The sequence below is a fragment of the Monodon monoceros genome, unplaced genomic scaffold, assembly GCF_005190385.1.
Source record: "Monodon monoceros isolate NGI ecotype Baffin Bay Population unplaced genomic scaffold, NGI_Narwhal_1 Super_Scaffold_3, whole genome shotgun sequence".
Classification (NCBI taxonomy): Eukaryota; Metazoa; Chordata; class Mammalia; order Artiodactyla; family Monodontidae; genus Monodon; species Monodon monoceros.
Window position 1 is genome coordinate 8910975 of NW_021703780.1, and position 21985 is coordinate 8932959.

At 43.1% G+C, this 21985-nt stretch overlaps 1 protein-coding gene across 1 annotated transcript in view; it reads left to right on the forward strand.

Moving 5' to 3' along the window:
• The window catches only part of SYCP2L (synaptonemal complex protein 2 like), a 62447-nt gene extending 43457 nt beyond the window's left edge, over positions 1-18990 (forward strand). The window contains exons 20-25 of the mRNA XM_029244087.1: positions 7988-8089; positions 9130-9236; positions 10124-10215; positions 10422-10521; positions 10627-10685; positions 18481-18990. Coding sequence (XP_029099920.1) covers positions 7988-8089; positions 9130-9236; positions 10124-10215; positions 10422-10521; positions 10627-10685; positions 18481-18535 — 515 coding nt within the window. The 3' untranslated portion in view covers positions 18536-18990. The remainder of the gene's footprint in view (positions 1-7987; positions 8090-9129; positions 9237-10123; positions 10216-10421; positions 10522-10626; positions 10686-18480) is intronic.
• The last annotated feature ends 2995 nt before the right edge of the window (positions 18991-21985 follow it).

The window sequence follows — 21985 nt, forward strand, 5'->3', positions numbered from 1 at the left end:
TCTCAGAAACTTTCAAATACACAATAAAGTATTAACTACAGTCGCCATCCTGTCTGTACATTACAGCCCTAGGACTTATTTTGTAATTGGAAGTTTGTACCTTTTCACCCCCTTCACCCATTTGCACCCCTTCACCCACCTCTGGCAACCACCAATCTGTTCTCTGTACCTATGAGTTTGGTTTTGTTTTTTGTTTTCCTTTTCGATTCCACATATAAGTGAGGTCATACAGTATTTGTCTTTCTGTCTGACTTATTTCACTTAGCATTTTGCCCTCAAGGTCCATCCGTGTTGACACAAATGGCAAGATTTTATTCTTTTTTATGACTGAATAATATCCTGTTGTATATATATATACCACATTTTCTTTATCCATCATTGGACACATATTACTTCCATGTCTTGGCTATTATAAATAATACTTCAGTGAACATGGTGGGTACATATATATTTTCAAGTTAGTGTTTTTATTTTCTTCTGTTAAATACAAAGAAGTAGAATTGCTAGATTATATGGTAGTTTCATTTTTAATTTTTGGAAGAACCTCCATACTGTTTTCCATAGTAGCTGCACCAATTTACATTCCAACTAACTGCACAAGGGTTCTCTTTTCTCCACATTTTCACTAACACGTGTTATCTCTTGTCTTTTTGATAATAGGAATTCTAATAGGTGTGAGTTTATCTCATTGTGGTTTTGGTTTGTTCCAGTCATCGGTGCACCTGTTGGCTGTCTGTATGTCTTTGGAAAAATGTCTATTCGGATTCTCTGCTCTCATTTTAATCGATTATTTGGTTTTTTGGCTATTGAATTATATGAGTTCTTTATATATTTTGGATATTAACCCCTTGTCAGATGTACGATTTGAAAATATTTTCTTCCCTTTTATAGTTTGATTTTTCATTTTGTTGATGGTTTTCTTTTCTATACAGAAGCTTTTTAGTTTGATGTAGTCCCATTTGTTTATTTTCGTTTTTGTTGCCTTTGCTTTTGGTGTCAGATCCAAAAAATGATCATCAAGATGGATGTCAAGGAGCTTACAGCCTGTATTTTCTTCTAGGAATTTTATGATTTCAAGTCTTACATATAAGTCTTTTTTTTTTTAAAATTAATTAATTAATTAATTTATGGCTGTGTTGGGTCTTTGTTTCTGTGAGAGGGCTTTCTCTAGTTGTGGCAAGCAGGGGCCACTCTTCATCGCGGTGCGCGGGCCTCTCACTGTCGCGGCCTCTGTTGTTGCGGAACACAGGCTCCAGATGCACAGGCTCAGTAGCTGTGGCTCACAGGCCTAATTGCTCTGCGGCATGTGGGATCCTCCCAGACCAGGGCTTGAACCCGTGTCCCCTGCATTAGCAGGCAGATTCTCAACCACTGCGCCACCAGGGAAGCCCTCACATATAAGTCTTTAATCGATTTTGAGTTAACTTTTGTGTATGGTGTAAGATCGTGGTCCAGTTTCATTCTTTTACACGTGCCTGTCATGTTTTCCTAACACCATCTATTAAAGAGACTTTTCTTTTTCCATTGTATATCTTGGCTTCTTTGTTGTCAATTAATTTGATTGTATATGCCTGGGTTTATTTCTTGGCTGTCTATTCTATTCCATTGATTTACGGGTCTCTTTTTTATGCCAGTACCCTACTGGTTTAGTACATCTTTGTAATGTAGTTTGACATCAGGAAACATGATGCCTCCAGCTCCGTTCTTCTTTCTCAAGATTGCTTTGGCTATTCGAGGTCTTTTGTTGTTCCATACAAATTTTAGGATTGTTTGTTGTGTTTCTGTGAATTGTTTCTATTAATGGTATAGTTTGTTTGTATTAGTGCTATCACAGAGTTCATATAGGCTTTCTTACTCTCTTTTATTCTTTTTCCTTTGTTCTCCTCTGACTGGATAATTTGGATAAATGATCTGCCTTTGACACAGATTCTTCTTCTTCTGGATCAGCTCTGCTGCTCATATTCTCTATTATTGCATTTTTCATTTCACTTTTGTGTTCTTTTGCTCCAGAGTTTGTTTGGTTCTTTTTTTATTATTTCTATTTCTCTATTAAACTTTTCTTTTTTCTTTTTTTCGGTATGTGGGCCTCTCACTGTTGTGGCCTCTCCCGCTGCGGAGCACAGGCTCCGGACGCGCAGGCTCAGCGGCCATGGCTCACGGGCCCAGCCACTCCGCAGCACGTGGGATCCTCCTGGACCGGGGCACGAACCCATGTCCCCTGCATCGGCAGGCGGACTCTCAACCACTGCGCCACCAGGGAAGCCCCTAAACTTTTCATTTTGTTTGCTTATTGTTTGCCTGATTTTGTTGAATTGTAGCTAACTGAGCTTCCTGAAAGCAACTATTTTGCAGTCTTAATTAGGCAAATTGCAGAGCTCCATTTTCTGTGGCGGTCCATGACTATATAATTATTGTGGTTTGGGGGAGGTGTCATGTTTCCTTGAGTTCTCACGTTCCTTGAAGTTTTGCGTTGCCGTCTTCATATTTGGAGAAGCAGTCACCTCCTTTAGTCTTTGCTGACTGGCTTCAGGAGAGAAATACCTTTTGTCTACTAGGGATTCTGCAGCTTTCTCAGACCTTTCCTGTGGCTCTGCCTGCTCCACACTTCTCTTTCTCCGGGGGACCTCTGCAGATCACGCTTTCTCTGGAATCTGCATGGCCAGGCCAGGAGCTCACAGCCTCCTGCTGCTTTCCCTAGGGCAGTGGTGGATGCTCAAGCATGTGTGCTTCATCCCCGTCCTGCTGACTAGGGCTGGCTATCTACAAACACTCACAGTCGTTGCCCCTGAGGGGTGTGTGCAAAGTGAGCCAACCACAGGCTGGGGCTGTGTATGGGTGAGGCAAATGCATTGGTTGCGCTGTCCATGGTCCAGCTGCGGGCGGATCCGTAGGTGAGGCCTCCCCAGCAGCTCATGAGTAGGCTTCCTAATGGAGTCCCTGAAACAGTAGGATCTGCATCCCTTTGATGCTCCCTGAGAACCCTGGATTCTGTTCTCCCAGCCACTCCCCACCCCCGAGCCATGTAGTGTACCTCAGTACTCTGGATGGGGCAAGCAAGAAACAGTCTTCTTTGGCAGGGTCCCTCACAGCTGGGGAAACTGAGCGCTCCCTCAAACCCGCTCACCTTCCCGGGTGGAGAAATCATGAGCTAAGAGGGCCTCTCTTGGCCCTGAGCTGTGCTGCCTTTGAGCAAGTGGTGTTGTGGCTCAAGCGAAAGTGTCCTTGTTACCCTCTTCAATGCAGCCAATCTTGGATTTTTTTCTTCCTCAGACAATGTGCTAGATCTTCCCCACTGGACTCAGACTTCCACAAAGGCCCCTCTGTCAGTAGGTGATTTTCAAAATTGGTGTCCTTTGGGGGAAAACTAGAAAACTGCTGTTCTGCTATTTTGCTCATAGACTGTTGTTTTAATGTTTACCCCGGAACTTTGGATATGCCGTGCTCCCAGAACACTGCAAGCAAACAGGATGATTACTCATGATTTTGCATTTCGCCCTCATGTATCTTCTTGGAGAGGCCTCCAGAATTGGGAAGGAGTCAGGAGGATAGCTTCTTTGTTCCAATGGTGCTATGAATGCCTAGTTTGGTGCCTGGCATATAGAGGCATTCAATAAATATTTGCCAAGGAACCAGAATAAGAAACTTAGAAAACGCTGTCATTTAGTGACGAACCTCTGCATAATTCCATATTGAATAATCATTTATACATAGTCACAACTAAGTATTATTAATTGATTTACTGATTTTTAAAATGCATTAATCCAGACAAAAGATATTTCAGTACTCCCCGTCAGACTGAGGAATTCAGCAATAAAGATTGTCTTTAATTTTTCATATTCTCGGCATAGTACGCATTGGTAGAAAAAACAAAGGAATTGGCGCTAGGAAAGTGCCTCCACAGAAGGATATTTTGGTAAAGAAGACTATTCTCGCTCCAATGAATGTTGTTGGCCTTTTATCATTTTAAGCCACAGGGTGTCACCTCAGAGTAAGATTTTTTTAAATGCTGTAACTTAGGAGAGCTTGGCTATTAATCCTAGGGTTGATTCTGTGTAGTGCTAAAAACCGTTTTATCAGAAGTATGAGTAAATAAATGTAATATAGACACCAAATTATTCTCTACAGCCTGTGCCCAAAATAAGTTCAGAAGCTCCTCAGATGGCAAAAGTCTTCAATTCTCATGGCAATGAAGACAGCTGTGTTCAAAAGCAAGAGCGCACTCCTTCTACCAGCCACCCACAAACGAGTTAGCATTCATTTGAGATCACTCTAGTTTCAGCCACGGTGTGTTTACTGCTTGTGTTCATTTTTGAAGTGCTGTGTGTACATAGTTTTAACCCCTTTATGAGAATGTCAAAAAGTCCTGGTTAAAAGAGGCATGCTGTTACCATGGAAACAAAGCTGAGCCAACTGCATCACTTAGGACCTGCATCCTTTAACGAGTGCACTGATTTCCCTAGGGGAGCCTGTTCTCTCTGGAGAGCCATTCCTTTGTTTCAGGTAAAGTACTTAACAAGATTGCCTCTTCAAAAAGGGTTTTCTATGCCAAATTATTTCCATGTCCCTGAAGTGGTCCATATGGATGATCCCTGTTTAGTAGGTTCACAAATTCCAAGCAGCTCATTCAGGGGGCAACCAGCTTATTTACACAGAGTTCCTGGATTCGTCTCTCCATTGAAGGTAAATATTGTCTGTTCCAGCAGATGCCCTGCTTTTCCATGGGTGGTGCATTAGCATGATAAATCGAAATTCAAGGCCATGCTTTGAGCTGTTGCTACAAATATGTTGTCAGAAGAGAGAAAAAAAAAAATCCAGAAGGGACAGGACAGGCAGCAAGGAAAGAAATGTAAAGAAATGTAGTAGTTGTTCATCGGTGCTTCATTGGGGCTGGCTGGAATCCTTTCAAAGTGGTTTCTTTGGGCCCTGACTGGGATATGGACAGCATGTGAGATTCAAGCATGAGCTCCATTTATTTTGAGGCTGGAAGAAGCCAGTGCTGTGTCTGGATTCTTTCTTTGATTTTTAAAAATCATTTAGCCTTGAAACAGTGCAACTCCCTAGAAAATATCCACCCATACTTTCAAACAAATAAACACACCTAATCTAAGAGCAGTGAGAAGAGATAGTGGCACCTCTCAAAGCTGAGAGCTTTTCTTATGCTTTTCATTTTATTTTATTTTATTTTTTATTAGAGGGGCTGATTGTGGGCTCTTTCTTTTCCAAGTGAGAATGTGACCTCTACCGAAGTTTTCAGTTTATGAAAACTCTATTATAGCAAAGCAACTGAGGTGTCCCATGAAGGTCATCATTCATATATGATCATTTTACCTATATATCTGGTATTATTAATTTAGTTCTTTCTGCATTTGGTCATGCTTTTCTCTCAATTAGATATTTATTATCTCTCTTGTTTTACCTCTCGTTTTGCTATTTCCTTTTTGTTTCTTTAATAGAAAATAATCTAAGTTGACATTTAAACCTAAGTTACTCATTTTTCTTAAAAATGTATCTTCTGTTTTACCACAGGGCATGAACTATTTTAACATTGACTGTTCTCTGTTTTGCATAATTTTAATAGCAAATTTCTTTTTCTTTTCCTTCTGTCACTTTGATGTTTATGACTGGTATTTCCTACTATGGTGCTATTTCTAAAAATTAGTATTTTACAGTTCCTCCCAAAAGGTATTTTTAGCAGATCTTAAAATACTAAATTTTATTAATTTCAGTTTGTTATTTATGTAGTAGGTATTTTGGTCTCTAAGGTTTTTGATATTCCTGTATCTCTACCCTCACTGCTAGTATAAGATAATTAGAATACATTCTTGTTTTACTAAGATCCTTTTTTAGGATATAAGATATATCTTATTTTGTAGAATCTTGGATATTCTGCAGCATTTACTCACTTATTCATTCTTTCATTCAGTGAATGTCTACTGATGTCTACTATGCACCAGCCACTTTCCTACGTGTTAGATATTCTAGTGAACAAAACAGACAGCATACGGGCCCTCACTGGACCTTACCTTCTAGTGGGGGAGACATAATACCCAAGAAAAGTGAAATGTGTAGTATATTATATTGTGATAGAGGCTAAGTAAAAATTAAGCAGGGAAGGGGATTTAAGAGCTAGAGGGTTGGGTTGAAATTTTAGTTTGGATGGCCAGGGGAAACCTTAGTGTAGTTATGGGGGGGTGGGGGAAGGATGCAAGTCAGAAGAGCGGCAGGTGCAAAGGCCCTGAGGTGAGAGTGGCCCAGGGTCTGAGGAGCTGGAAGGAGACCAGGGTAGAGCAGTGGAATGCAGAAGGGGAAACTTGCCTCTTTGCTTTCCTACCATCTACCCACCATTTTGCCCAGCTCCCTGCACATAGTAACACTCAAATATTCATTGAGCAAATTCATGAAATTAAATTCCAGAACCTTCAGAGGGGAAATCTGTAGTGACTAGCTAGATGTGGGAGGAGAGAGGGAAGAGCAGATGTCTTCCCAGTTAAGTGTGTGTGGCAGGGCTGAGTGTATGGTGGGGAAGAAAGAGCAGCTGGGGTGGGGAGGAATGGAAAAGAGTGGTTTTTTGTTTTTTGTTTTTTTTTTTTTTTGCGGTACACAGGCCTCTCACTGTTGTGGCCTCTCCCATTGTGGAGCACAGGCTCCGGACGCGCAGGCTCAGCGGCCATGGCTCACGGGCCCAGCCGCTCCGCGGCATGTGGGATCTTCCCGGACCGGGGCACGAACCCGTGTCCCCTGCATCGGCAGGCGGACTCTCAACCACTGCGCCACCAGGGACGCCCCAAGAGTGGGTTTTGAGCGGAGATGTTGGGTAGGCAGTTGGAAACACAGGTTTGCTGCTTGAGAGAGCTCGGGCAAGAGAGGGATTTGGGGGATGCCAGTTGAAGGGATGGGACTGATGAGCTCCTCCCGGGAGCTGGCCTTGGACAGTCTCGGTGTGGGGATGCAGAGAGGTATGGATGCTTTCTGTAGGCAGAGCCTCAGGCCTTGATGGTGGGAGAGAAGAGGATGGTAAAAAGCAGCAGTGGGGCCTGGTGCTAGTGCACTATTGACAGTGATAAGATGCCACTGATGAGACAGAGGGCCCGGATGGGGTGAGGACATGTTTGGTGTGAACTGAACATCAAAATAAAAGATACTGTACTTTTTATTTCCCTACCCCTATCTTTCCCCTCCCTGCCTCCCTCTCCCCACTGGTAACCAGTTTCTTCTCCATATCTGTGAGTCTGTAAGAGGTACAAACTATGAGGTATAAAATAAGCTACAAGGATATATTGTACAACATGGGGAATATAGCCAACATTTTATAGTAACTATAAATGGAGTATAACGTTTAAAAATTGTGAATCATTGTATTGTACACCTGTAGCTTATCTCACCTTGTACAGCAGCTATACTTCAATTTGTTTTAAAAAAAGAAAATGTTTAGTAAATGCTGAACTGACAACAGAATCTGTATTTAAATCTCATCAGCGGAGGCTCTCAGTCACTTGAGCTAGCGAGGACCCAAGATGAGCTCCTTTATGAGGCAGCTGTCATTTCGGTGCCGAAGCTCCTGTGTCACCAGCAGGTGGCGCCCTCCGCGGGGTGATCCGATGAGCTTCCAAGGGCCAGTCGGCCTGGAAACCTCGCCACCTTGCTCTTTAGCCCAGAGCCCTGGAAGTGGGTTTGATGCCAACCATTACTGCTTTTTGTTTGACGCAGGCTGTATCCTGCTCAGGGGAGTGTTCCTGAACGTTACTGAGCTCATCGAAGGGATGCACGTTCCCGTGGGTCCTCTTTCAGGCACCAGTAGACTGAGTGCTTTGATACTTGCGTTGTTCTTAGTCAACATGCCACATGATAAGCAATTTGTAACAAGCAGGGAATGAGTTTCGCTTGCTGCTCATCAAGGCTAGATACTAACTGGCAGAAAGAGAGCGAGATAAATTTAGGACCCAAGAAACGTTGTGTGTGGTTATCAGTGAACTGCGCTTGCCTTCAGACAGAGCAGATGGTCATTTCGCTAAGGGGAAACAGTCGCGATTGGAAGAAGGTGATACTCCAGGATGCCTTTCCTCAGTGGCAGAAGAAACAGACTTGGCAGGTAACATTGTGCACCCAGCCAGCGGGTCAAGAAAGAATGTGGCAAATGTGTAAGCCCTGAATGTCCCAACGTGAATTACGAGGCAGTTACAGTTTTAAGATCGTAGTAGCTGCAGGACCCTGAAAACTAAGCACTTTGTCCTTTCAGAGACAAGTGCATTGCTGCGCAAATTATAGATAAAAGCAAGCACTGTCTCCTCCTGGCAATTTGATTTCTGCCTCTGAATTCTTGGTGGCGATTTTCAGGGCCTAGGTCTCTGCTTTAGGTGATGATTTTTAGCTAAATTTTTGAGTTAAAAATATGCACTCTGTACAAATGAAGGAGCCTGATCTGAAAAGGCTGCATATGTGGCGGTGGCCTTCTGTATGAGTGACACTATGATACTTTGAAACAAAAGGCTCCAAGAAGGCAGATTTGGAAGCCCTAAGGTACTAGAGGGCTGTGGTTTAGAGCCAGGCAGCCTGGGTTCCAATCCCGGAGCTGTCAGTGTGAGCTTGCACCGGTTACATGATATCCGTGTTAAAAGTGGTCATTAACAGTGCCTGTCTCACTTGGATTTTGTGAGAATTAAATGAGTTGATACATACAAATCCCTTAGAACAGTGCCAGACCCCTCATGAGCCCTCGTAAAACTCCTTGGCACCCAGAAGCTGTTATGCCAGCATTGCCCCTAGAAATGCCCTCCCCGTCGCATCCTCCCAAAATCCTCTTACAACACCTCAGCCTGCTTCTTAGACGTACTCTCAGTTGCTCTGATTTAAAGTGCTGGGAAAGTTTGGATGAAACGAGCACTTGGCAGAGCGTGAGTTTTAGTGGGAAGCAGCAGGAAGCATCCGCCGAGGACTCTTGACTCAAGCTGGCCTGGTGGGTCACGGCCAGAGTCAGCCCTGCTGCAGTCACAGCCGGGCAGCCAGTGGGGTGGCTGTGGATCGCATCTGTGCTTCCAGATGACTGTCCACGCTCTGGGCAGCGGGGGGACTGAGCACACCTATTTTGAGACCTTTGTTAGTTTTATTTAATGTTCTATTCTTCTTGTTCAGAAGGCATTTCTACCTCATCCTTAAAAGTTATTCCAGAGAACTTGAAAGGTTCTGCAATGATCACCACCTTTGAAAACTTCACTAGAGAACTGAAAAGAAAATACGAGGTAACGGTCCACTAAAAATGAAAAGCTAGCTCGCTATGTGTTTAAAGTAACAGGTTCATATTCATTAATACCATTGTTGTCCTTCCTGTGTGAAGGTGTCCCTGAGTCTCTGGGGAGGTAGGTTTGTCTTAGCGGTGGTCACTGACTTTAGTGCCTTTGTGAATTGTGGTTTATATTTATAAGACAGCTATTCCATGTCCATTTGCTACCATGGGACCAGATGGACCGATATGGAAAGGTTTGGTTTTGTTGATTGCATTCTCAGAAAACTGGACAACCAGGAAGCAGTGATTTGGTCACAGTGATAGATATGGAAGAGAAGGCGGGGGGGCCATGTGGATGAGAGAGGTGTCTGGGAGAAAGAAGGAGCTGACCGTGGGCAGGTGGTCAGCTGAGTGGTGGCCAACTGAGACACCACACATACAGGCTGTCACAAAACCTTGCCTGCAAGGTGAACTTTGAAACCACTTCCATCCCCTCCATTTTGTCCTACTATTTATAAATCCCTACTGAGTTATTTATTAGCACATTTGAGAAAAGTATCTTACCCTAACATAGATTCATTGAACTAACTTGGAAGATCTCCAATCTTATTCTCTGCAGTACCAGTGTAAGCTAATTTCTCATGGAAATTGGTTCATGATATTCAATATGTGTATCAGTAGCTTGAATATAAATTTTACTATTTTTAGCTTATTGTCCTTTATGGGTATCAAACCTGAGGTAATACACGAAGTGTGTGGCATGGTGTCTTATTACAGTTCTTTAGTGATAATGTTTGCTGTGAATGTTATGTGCAGGCAACATCTTTTTAATACAAAGCCCACACCCAATTTGGGTAGTTATGTTTAAGCCAAACGTGCTCATTTTGTTATTGTATGGTTTAGCTTAGGTACAGAAGAAGCCCACTTTATTCAGAAACTGCAAAGCAAGCACCAGATTGCCTAATAAAGCTTTTAAACCAGATACATCTGTGCAGGTAAGTGTTGGGTTCAAAACAAATTTATGGACTTGGGATCCCTCACAAACAACATTTCCAAGGGGAAAGAAGAGAAAGGAGACGTATATTTTTAAGACAAGAACCGTCTAGAGAAAAATATGAAGTTATCTTTGCAATAAGAGTAAAAAGGTCTTGTGTCACGTCCAAGTGGTTCCAGTGAAATTCGTTGCTTTTGTTTTTTTCAGACTGAATAAGCTAGAACAGTTTCACACTTTAGTTCTTCAAGAGCTGAGCAATCTTGAGAAGGATATTGGGGGTCTGCAACGCCTTGAGGAGGATGTTCTGGTAAATTCTTTTTGTTTGGAACATTCTCTTTGACTTAAGAGGATCTGTTGCCGGGTAGAGTAACTGTCAACCGCTTCAACCAACCAACCTTCTGTTCAATTTTAGGAATTTTGGGGGAAACAGTCTGATGATCTGAAATCATTCTGTGAACTGCAGCTGCTGAGGTATTTGTTTATTTTTTTAACAAGCATTCTTTCTAGAAGTATCTTAGTTGATAGCCACTAACCAGCCACTTCCGTGGCACTCTCTGGGCACAGGGCGTGGCTTGGGATATCACTCAGGAAGTATACATTTTGAAAAGCGTAAACAGGACCACCCGAATTTCAGTGTTTTTTGATACAAAGTGTTTTCTTTTTAAGCAATATTTTAAAAAATTAAAATAGATTTTAAGAAAAATATAGGGGTTTCTGTGTGAACAGTTGATTTTCATTTAAACTGAATTGTGTTCTTGAAAGAACATATTCTATACACCTTATATATATGTAACTATTTTAAACGTATGTATGTATTTTCAAACAACACATGGGTTTATCTTGCTACATGTTCCTTTCACTGTGATTAGTCAGTTATAATCTGAGGCTGCTGCTTCTATCCGTTTGGACCACTGTTCCTCTTTCTAGAGTGTAGGGAGTCGGGGAATGGAGAGTGGAGCCCTTCACTCCACTGCCTGTGCCCTGGGAGAAATTCTAGTGTTTTCTTCCTGCTTGAATCAAAAGGGATCCCTATATAAAGTTATAATGGGTAAAGCTTTCTCTACCAGTTGAGCATCTGCTTTTATCACAGAAATGTAAGTCATGTGGTTTTAAAAAGGATATTATTGTTTTTCCCTTTTAAAATATTATATTTGATAAATTTATATTTATTTATTTGTATTCATATATTTATTATATATGACCAGGGATCGAACCCTCGCCCCCTGCATTGGAAGCTCAGAGTCTTAACCACTGGTCCGCCAAAAGGGTGTAATTCTGATCACATCATGTATTTCAAACCAGAACAACAAAAACTGTCAAAACTTGAGTTACCCGTTCTGCTATTTACTCCAGTTAACATAATGAACAGTGCAACATAGTCTATAGATTTTCAAAGTTCTTTCATACGCATATCATCTTCCATGTCCCATTATACATGATGAAAGTGGATATCCATTTAACATCTCTTCACTGAATGCCCATGGTTGGTTATGAACGGTTCTCAAACTGGTTGGAATAAGATCTCCTAACACTTTTAACATTTATTGAGGATCCCCAGAGAGCTTTTGCTTTGTGGGTTATATCTGTGAATATTTTCCACATTAAAAATTGAGACTGAGTTTTTTAATGTATTTATTTAAAAATAACAGTAATAAATCATTACATACTGATGTAAATAACAGACTTTTATGAAAAATAATCAGACTTTTCAAAACAAGAAATTTGAGAAGAGTAGCATTGTTTTATGTTTTTGCAAATCTCTTTAATGTCTGGCTTAATAGAAGACTTTATATATGCTCTGGATTCAATCCGTTGTGACACCACACAACACGTGGCCCCTAGAAAACACCACTGAACATTTGTGAGAGAGGAAGAGTGAAGAAAGCAAATAATGTCTTAGTACTAGTAACATTATTACCAAAATAGTTTTGACCTCACAGAACCTTTGGAAACACAGTCTCCTTAGAGGTCCCAAAGGTTCACGCTAGAACTTTGACATCTTTGAGAAACTGAAAGTTCTTGGATCATAGTAGTATAAGGGGGACAGTTACTTGAAATGAAGCTGGGAGCATGACTGACTCTCTGTGACCATGTTTGTTTGTTTGTTTGTTTGTTTATTTATGGTTGCATTGGGTCTTCGTTGCGGTGCGCAGGCTTCATATTGTGGTGACTTCTCTTGTTGCGGAGCACGGGCTCTAGGCACGCGGGCTCAGCAGTTGTGGCTCACGGGCTCTAGGCACGCAGACTTCAGTAGTTGTGGCTCGTGGGCTCTAGAGCGCAGGCTCAGTAGTTGTGGCACATGGGCATCGTTGCTCCGCGGCATGTGGGATCTTCCCGGACCAGGGCTCGAACGCACGTCCCCTGCATTGGCAGGTGGAGTGGAGTCTTAACCACTGGGCCACCAGGGAAGCCCTCTGTGACCATGCTGAGGAGTTTGAATTTTATACTAAGGGTGAAGGAAAATATGGATGGGTTTGAGCAAAGGCATTGGGTGTGATGGTGATATGATCTGATTTATATTTTAAGAAAATCTTTCTAGTTGCTATGTTGGAAATTGATTGGAAGAGGAAAGAGTAAAGGAGGAAAGCTTGACTGGAGGCCTTTGGAGAGGGTGAGAAATGGAGAGATTCCAGATACGTTTGGGAGCTGGAATTAGTAAATTCCTGACAGATGGAAGCAGTAGGTAAAGGAAGGAGAGTTAGGGATATGCCTCCTAGGTTGCTGTCTTCTAGCAATCGGATCGTGCTGCCACTTAGAGAAGGAAGACTGGGGAGGGTTGTGTGGTTGGAGCAGAACCTAGAGTTCATTTGCTAACATTTTAACTTTCAGTTGTCCACACACCTCCAAGTTTTGATGAGAACCTGGAAAAATGGACAATTTTCCAGAAAAATACAATTTAATAAAACAGACTTCTAAACAGATGTGAAAACATAGGCAAATATTCATAGCAGAAATAAAGTTGTTAAAGAACTTCCCTACAAACATGCATATGGTCCAGATTGCATCACAGAGGAATTCTGCCGGTCCTTTAAAGAGGGATCACTTTAGTGCTGCTGAAAGTATTCTAGCACATAGGAGAATAAAAATTCTCAAATTTTAAAAAATGAGTCTTGCATTGCAATACCAAAGCAAGAAAAATTGCCGAGAGACCCACGGAATAACCTCACTTATGATCACGGGTGGTGCCATCAGCCACATTTTAGTTAAAGGAAGGAGGCAAGGGGATACGTTCTTCCAGGAAGAGGCTGAGGATTTGGGGGAATTTGTTGCCAAGAGATTGAGTCGTAGGGGCTAGAGAGGAAGCGCTCAGGAGGGTGGAGAAGGGTAGACTGGGGCAAAGGAGGAGATGTACAACCAGCAGCTGGTGAGAACGGATGACAGTGTGGGTGACAACGGCTGTCTTTTGGCAGTTACGAAGGGAAAGAGGGATTTGAAACCAGACAGGATTGACTCTGAGAGACTTTTAAAGGAGAGAGTTTATAGAATCGCCACTGTGATCCCTAATGCTTCCCAGATGGGCCAGTAGCTCACGGGGCTACCACTCCAAGAGCTTTCTGGCAGTGTTGTCAGGCCCACCGAGTAAATAAATATGGAACGTGTAGAGCAACTGCCACCTCTTCTGTTTTTGGACACAGTCACTTTAGGGACAGCCACCCTCCCGCCCAGCTAGATTCTTCGAATACTATCTTGTTCATTCCTACAGCATTTAATAACGGGGCTTGTTGAGCAGATCTCAACTTTGAGATTTTCTTCAAGCTAGAGGTTGGAATTAGATTCCCTGAGTAGACCATATCCAAATACATTTTAATAAGAATGCAATTTCATTTACCTTAAAGAATTTAGTATTTCTCTTTTGAAAACGTGTGTTCCGTTTCATTTTATTTGAGAGTAAATGAAGTGGGTGGTTTTCTAAAAACTCCTTCAGTGTCCAAAGTTGTGATTTGAGATTTCTGACACAGCAGTCATTCCACTTCTAGGAAATGACCTTAAAGATGAAATCGGACTGTGCAAAGACATGTAGACCAACATGTATTACAAACTACTCTAATAGGGAGATATTGGAAGGTATCTAGATGCCCAGCTAGTGTTTGGTTAAGTAGATTGATACATTCATGTGATATACCATGTTGCCATCAAAAAGAATGACTTAGATTATATTGACTTGAAAGGTGTTCAACATGAGTAAAAACTAAAAGCTTGTTGCAAAGCAGCTTCTATAACAAGATCCCACTTTTTTTTTAAAAGATTGTACCAATTTACACTTTTTTAAAATAAATTTATTTTATTTTTGGCTGCATTGGGTCTTTGTTGCTGCGTGCGGGCTTTCTCTAGTTGTGGTGAGCGGGGGCTACTCTTCGCTGCGGTGCGCGGGCTTCTCATTGTGGTGGCTTTTCTTGTTGTGGAGCACGGGCTCTAGGCGCGCAGGCTTCAGTACTTGTGGTGCGTGGGCTCAGTAGTTGTGGCTCATGGGCTCTAGAGCGCAGGCTCAGTAGCTGTGGTGCACAGGCTTAGTTGCTCCACGGCACGTGGGATCTTCCCAGACCAGGGCTCGAACCCGTGTCCCTCGCATTGGCGGGCAGATTCTTAACCACTGCGCCACCAGGGAAGCCCCCCATCTGTTTTTAGTGTTAGACGAGGGTGCATATGTTCATATGTTCACTCACTCAATGAACTGTTGAGTCTTTTAGGTACCAGGTACTGTCTTAGATCCTGGGGGTAGAACAGTAGGCAAGAGGTCCTCGACCTCATAGGGAGTACATTCTAGTAGGAAGGTAGATGGTAAACAATTAAACAGATAAGCATTCACGATAGTGGTAAAGCTAAGAAGGAAAAAAGGGTGAGGTGAGAGAATCTGATAGTATGGAAAGAGGAGAGTCAAGTCAAACCTTCCGAAGGAAGTGAAATTTGAGTTCAGACTTGATGGGTGAGATGGTGGGAGAGCGAGGCAAGGGCAATTGGGAGGAAATGGACAGGACGTCTGAGGCCGTAAGCAGCTTCGTATGTTCTAGGAATTCAGTGAGGGCCAAACAAAAGGAGTGAGGGTGTAGCGGTATAAGATGAGGTCAGAAGGCGGGTGTGTGGTGCTGGTGGTCACCTAGGGCCCTGCAGGCCACAGTAAGGACACCGGATTAGATTCTAACTGCAATGAAAGGGATAGAAGTAAAGGACTGTCCGTTCTCAAGGGCGTGTGTGTGTTGGTGTGGGGAGTCAGATCAAGGTGCCGGGGCACATGGAGCTGGAAGGGTTGCTGGTGGGTTTGATGTGGTGGGTGAGGAAACAGCAGGATTAAGGGCAACTTCCAGCTCGGGGCTTGAGCAGCGAGGTGGAAATCGGTGTCATGTGAGGAAATAGTGAAGACTAGGAAAGGTCTGGTTTTATGGGTAGGGGGAGTAGGATATGGATAGATATTGAAGACTTGATTTGACACATACATCTGATTTGTGACTTCAACGTCTGGATGGAGTTGTCGGGTGGGCAACTGGATGTTCAGGACTGAAACTCACGGCAGAGGGGCTTGAGCACAAGACTGGATGAGTTGACTTAGGGACCAGTGATAGAGAGCAGTTGTTCCAGGACAGAATTCTCGGGCTTCTCCAGTGTGTTGAAGTTTGATAAGGGAGAGGAAGCCAGCAGAAGAGGGCGAGAGGGCTTCCCCGGTGGCACAGTGGTTACGAATCCACCTGTCAGTGCAGGGGACACGGGTTTGAGCCCTGGTCCGGTAAGATCCCATGTGCCGCGGAGCAACGAAGCCCGTGCGCCACAGCTGCTGAGCCTGCAGGCCATAGCTACTGAGACGGTGTGCCACAACTACTGAGCCTGCACTCTAGAGCCCATGAGCCACAACTACTGAAGCTCGTGTGCCAAGAGCGTGTGCTCTACAACAAGAGAAGCCACCGCAATGAGAAGCCCACGCACCGCAACTAGAGAAAGCCCGTGCGCAGCAACGAAGACACAACTCAGCCAAAAATAAATAAATTTATAAAAAGGAAAAAAAAAAAGAAGAGGGCGAGAAAGAATTTTCCAAGGATGGGGTGGTGTTGCAGAACATGAGAGCGTGTGAGTACATGCATGTGTAATAAGAGGTCTAGATTCTAGAAGATATTCATCAAAATGTCATCTGTGGTTATTTCTGTGTGGTGACATTTTAGGTGACTTTACTTTCTATATAGGCTGTTCTATATTTTTAGAATTTAGTGCAAGATACAAGTTACTTTTGTGTAATAAACTCAAACAGCATAACATTTATAAAGTAAGAGTGAACTTTTTCCCCTCTCCCTAACCCTCCCTCTTCTCTATGACCCAGAGAGAACTATCTCCTTACTGTTTAGTACATGTTCTTCTAGATATTTTCTTTATGTTTATGTAAGTATATATACAAATCTCTTTATAAGTTTAATTATGTATATTTTAAGTGACAAATGATATACTAAATATTATGAGTATTGTTCTTCCTTTGTTCTCTCAGTAACAGAAGTAGGATTCCTTTCCAAGTCAATAGTAAGGATCTGCTCATTTTTTAAATAACTGTAAAGTATTCTAGCTTATGGGCCTACTATAACTTATACATGTGATTTCCTATTGATGAACATTTAGATTATTTTAAATTATTATTTCAAATAAATCTGTAGTGAATACCCTTGTACCTATATCTTGAATGACTTTCATTATCAGGAAGACATTACTATTTCATTTGGGGGAAACAAAAATAACACATCTCCAAATCAGATGGGTAAAAGACTAATCCGGGCTAAGAATATTAGAATTCCCAGCCCTAGCGGGGAATTGGATCAAATGCGAATTAAATGTACGTGTTATAGTTGGTCATATGTAAGAGAAATCAGACTCCAGCGGCTAAACCAAATAGGGATTTAATTTTAACCCTGTAAGCAGCAGCCCGGAGGGCTGAAACAGCAGCTTTAAGTGGTCGTTAGGGACCCAGGTTCTTTTAGCCTTCTGCTTTGCCATCCTTCGTGTGGCTTTGGGCTTCTTGGTCACAGGATGGCAGCTCTGCTTCTAAGCATGTCTTCTATACTCCAGGCAGGGAGAAGGGGATGGTTGAAGGATTTGGTAAAAGATGTGTGCCACTAGAATCTATTCTCCCCTCCTTTTTTTTTTTTTGGCTATGCCACGTGGCACGTGGGATCCTCGTTCCCCAAGAAGGGATCAAAGCCATGCCCCCTGCAGTGGAAGTGTGGAGTCTTAACCACTGGGCCACCAGGGAAGTCCTCCGTCCCCTTTTTTTTTTTTTTTTTTTTGCGGTACGCGGGCCTCTCACTGTTGTGGCCTCTCCCGTTGCGGAGCACAGGCTCCGGACGCGGAGGCTCAGCGGCCACGGCTCACGGGCCCTCCCGCTCCGCGGCCTGTGGGATCTTCCCGGACCACGGCACGAACCTGCGTCCCCTGCATCGGCAGGCAGACTCTCAACCACTGCGCCACCAGGGAAGCCCTCCCCTTATTTTTAAAATTAGGGAAACAGTTTTCACGGAAGCCAAACCAATAGACTTCTGTCTCCATCTTGTTGAGTCACGTAAACCTCCCTAGTTACAAGGGAATCTGGGGTGGCAAGAATCTAACTGAGCATATTACTGTCCTCCCGCAAAGTGGGGTTCTGTTAATAAGGAAGAAGGGGAGAACAGATATTGGATAGGGAACCAGTAATGTCAGTCATGCCTAAATTGAATTATATGTGCTGAACACAGGAAAAAATGGAGAAATAAATTGCACCAGTGATCCTGTCTGCCATTCTTCTCAACGAGCATGCGCCCTAGTGTTTGCGTGAGAATGGGAGACTGTGTTGCCTCAGTTGACATCAGCTCCTACCTACCTCTCGTGTGAGCATCCAACTGGGCTCAGTGACAACCTGGTTATTAACAACATGCATTTTTTTTTCATACAAGGTGGCCCCGAAAGCCAGCCCAGCCACTTTATCTGGTCCTTCACCCAAGAAATAGCTGTCTTTTCTCCAGCACCAGAGGGAAAAATAACCTAGTGCATTAGACTATCAGGAGATGGCATGTGTGTCTTGGAAGCAGCCCACGTTTAAGAGAATTTTGAGAGCGATTTTGACCGCGGGCAGTTTCCCCCATGGCACTGACTGACCTTAGCTTCCAGTGGCCGTGTAAGATGCAACTTCAGTGAATATCTGAGTTAGGGATGGAGCGGATGAAAAGGAGTGACGTTCACTTTGGCATGCTGAGTTCTAGAGACCAGGAAGGGGCTAGTTCAGGCTCCACTAACTAATGTTCTCCTGTTCCTTTTCCACCAGTCTGAGCCACGGGAAGGAGATAAATCTACCTCAAGCCACAGAAGCGGTGCCTTAATGCTCTGTGCTCATTCACTCCAAACGGAATTCCTGAGACCAGTCAAGTTGGAATAGTCTGTAATATGTTGGTAGTTTGTCCATTTGTTTACGAAGGTTAAGGTTTTGTATTAAAATTTCGTCAGAAAATAGGAAATTCAGGATGTTTAGCAACTTGGAGTGATTTTTTTTTTTTAATGATTTTTTAAAGTAAAATTGATTTTTGAGAAGTGTCTTCAAGTTATTTGGGGGCAGGGAAACCTCAGCATCTGTATATATACTACTTAGTATATCTCTTTAAGGGAGGGTTTACTTTTATTTTCATAGCTCAGATGAAAATGGTGTTGTATTTTGAAATAGTTACTCTTTCATTTGATCTGCAAATGTTCTAGTTTCTGTAGAACTTTAACAAAACTACCAGCTTTAGCAGAGGAGAAATATTCATCTTTCAGTAATTACTAAATGCTCTAATAAAGTCTGGTGCATGAAGTTGTATATACAGTTGAGTGAATTTATTTTAGGAAAATGAAACCTACGTAAGTTCAGGCCATCTGCAAAGTAACTTTGCTCATGATTGGATAAGTACAATTAAAGACTGTAGACTGAAAACCAGCTTATACCTTATATAATTAAGTTACATAATATAGCTTATTTATAGTTTAATCAGCCTAAAGCAATCTTTACAACCCCAATTTGTCATTTTTCTTGAAAAATTTTTAATGAGCTATGTTATATTGTTGTAAGCTTTATAGAGTATAAAAGCGTTTAATTAACTTCATTTTTAGACGTGATTAACATTTAACTCAGTGGACTTTGAGTAAAGCAGATTACCCTCCATAAAGTGGGTGGGCCTCGTTCAATCAGTTGAAGGCCTTAAGAGCAAAGACTGAGGTTGCTGGAAGAAGCAGTTTCTGTTTCAAGATTGCAGCATAGAAATTCTGCCCGAGTTCTAGCCTATTGGCCAGCCCTGCAGATTTCACACGTGCCAACTCCCACAATTTTGGGAGCCAACTGCTGAAAAATATCTCTCCCCAATCTGTAAGTTACTTATACATATATTTTGTAAGACAGGATTATCTATATGTATATCCTATTGGTTCTCTTTCTCTGGAGAATCCTGACTGATACAGGGTGTCTCAAAACCAGTGTAGCTGAGACCTCTCCAAGGAGCCTAATGAATGAAGTGTGTGTGTGTGTGTGTGTGTGTGTGTGTGTGTGTGTGTGTGTGTGAGCAAGTTGGGCAGGGGGTCGGAGTGGTTAGAATATGTGGACAGTGTCAGTTCGGAATTTTGGTGCTAGAAAACTAGTATGTTAAGTAAAGCAATAAATCTCCAACACGAAAAAAACTCAGCTTTGCCTTTGGTCAAGGAAAGCTGGAAAAACTTGTTGCCACGTGGGTTCGGATCTGTTGAGCGGAGGCCCCGCTGTACCTGGTCAGGCTCTTATGTTTCTGGTCATTTAACCGTTTGATTCTCCCATTTATGATATGGTCATTATTACTGACCTGATAAGAGAGAAACAAATGCCATCTGCGTTCCAGAGCACTGGTCACTACTGGCTGAAACTCCTCTTACCGGGAATTCAGGTAAGCTAGGGGCTTGCCTTTTTCATTGGGTCACTGGATTTCTTTCTTTATGTGGCACAGGCATTTTTAATTGTTTATAACAGGACATGGTGGCTGTGTAATGTGTCGGCTAGGCTGACCTGAATTTCCCAGAATCCCTGCTCCTGTACCTTTCTGGTGAGAGTGGACCACAGAGAGAGTCCAGTGGGAGGCTTGCAGGGCAGAGTAGCGGGTTTGCCATTTTGTGTGCACATGCCCTGTGGCCTGTCTGCTGACTCCCCTCAGTGCCCTGAGGCAGATGCTGGGCCTGCAGCTACTCCGCCTTCCCCTGATCCTCTGTCAGCTCCTCCTCTGGGCCAGGTGTGTGCAGAGCTCTGTGACACATGCCCTGGCTTTTGCAGGTCACCCTCATTCCCAAGGTCAGAGGCAGCTGGGCTGGCAGTCTGTCCTCGGGAGCTCCAGCTCTGGGCTTGCTCTCGGGTCTTCCCCACTCCGTATCTATCCCCTCTTCCTGACTGTCTGCCGTGTAGACTTCAAGCTCCAACATCAGACCTGACGACAACAGCCTTACAGAGGCTGGTTAATCACTCGCACAGCTGTGTAAGGTCAAGTTCTGTCGGGATATATGTGGGTATCACCTAGTGGTTCTGCTTCTCAGCTTGGACACTAATAGTGCAATCGTTTGTCTTTTTTTGGTTATCAAAAGAAGAAAAAACTTCAAATAGACTTCAAAATTGTGATTATTCTCGGTGATGGTGCCTCGGTTGTCTTGGTCATTTTTCTCGAGCCAGGAGTAGTAGCACGGTGTTGTGAGCTGAATCAGGAATAAACAGTGGCCTCAGCATTCATCTTTGGTTCCCCACGTGAATGAGGGGAGACTGAATCCTGACATGTTTAACAGCATAAACAGCACATTCTTACCATTTTGTAATAACCCCCGTTTTCCCTCTAGGTGGTGCCCACTGGACGAGAGCTCTTTGAGCAGAGACCTTGTCTGATCTCTTCACCATCTTATTCCAAACCCTAGTGCGATGCCTGGCACGTGGGGGGCACTGGAAGAAGTGCCTCAGCATTGCGGAGGGGATCGTGACTCCCATTAGAGTCCTGGGTGTTTAACCTCTGGAGTTTCCTTGGACAAAGCTTCCTCCTTGTCTGTCTGGAGAATTCCTCACCCATCAAGACAGCTCAGGCACTGGCTCCTTTGGGAAGGTTTCCGAGGTAAGCTGTTTTCAGTACTTCTGTTATTTGTGAACGTTTAGCATGTATAAGCAGCTGTGCTTTAATGGACTGGTTCCACCTGTTGTTTAAAATAATGAAATCCCAGCAGATTAAGGGGAGGCTCTTTAGCCCCATGCAGAGAGGGCTCCACGCCCTTAAGTCTCTGCCAGTCTTCACCAAGGTCAAGCCTCAGCTCACATGCCTCTACTCCTGAGCTGCGGTGGCCTCCCGTCTGCCCATCTCTGCAATGGGAGAGGCCAGAGCTGCAGAGCATGGCACCATGTCGTTTGTCCCTAATCTTCTCTCTCCAGCCAATCCAGTTTTCCTGCCCGGGTTACCTTTGTAAAGCGGTTTTTGTGGTAACCCTTATATCCTCTGCTTAGCTAATTGGTCTTAACTTTTCCTTATGAATGACCTTTTTCTGAAATAGTTTAACTTGGTGTATGAATACTACGTAAAGGTAACAATGTTACATAAAAGCCCACTGCTTACTGAATTCAACATCTAAAATTGACTGCTAAAATGTCACTTTAAAAAATTCCTGAGTAATAAGGTCACTTGGAACAGCATGTAGAACACATGTGTACAAATCAATTTATTATACAATTATACAGAATGCTTTTTATCTACAAAGAAAAATGGCTTCTCTTGCCTCCCCGGCTGCCCCAATCATGATACGTTCTTAACATA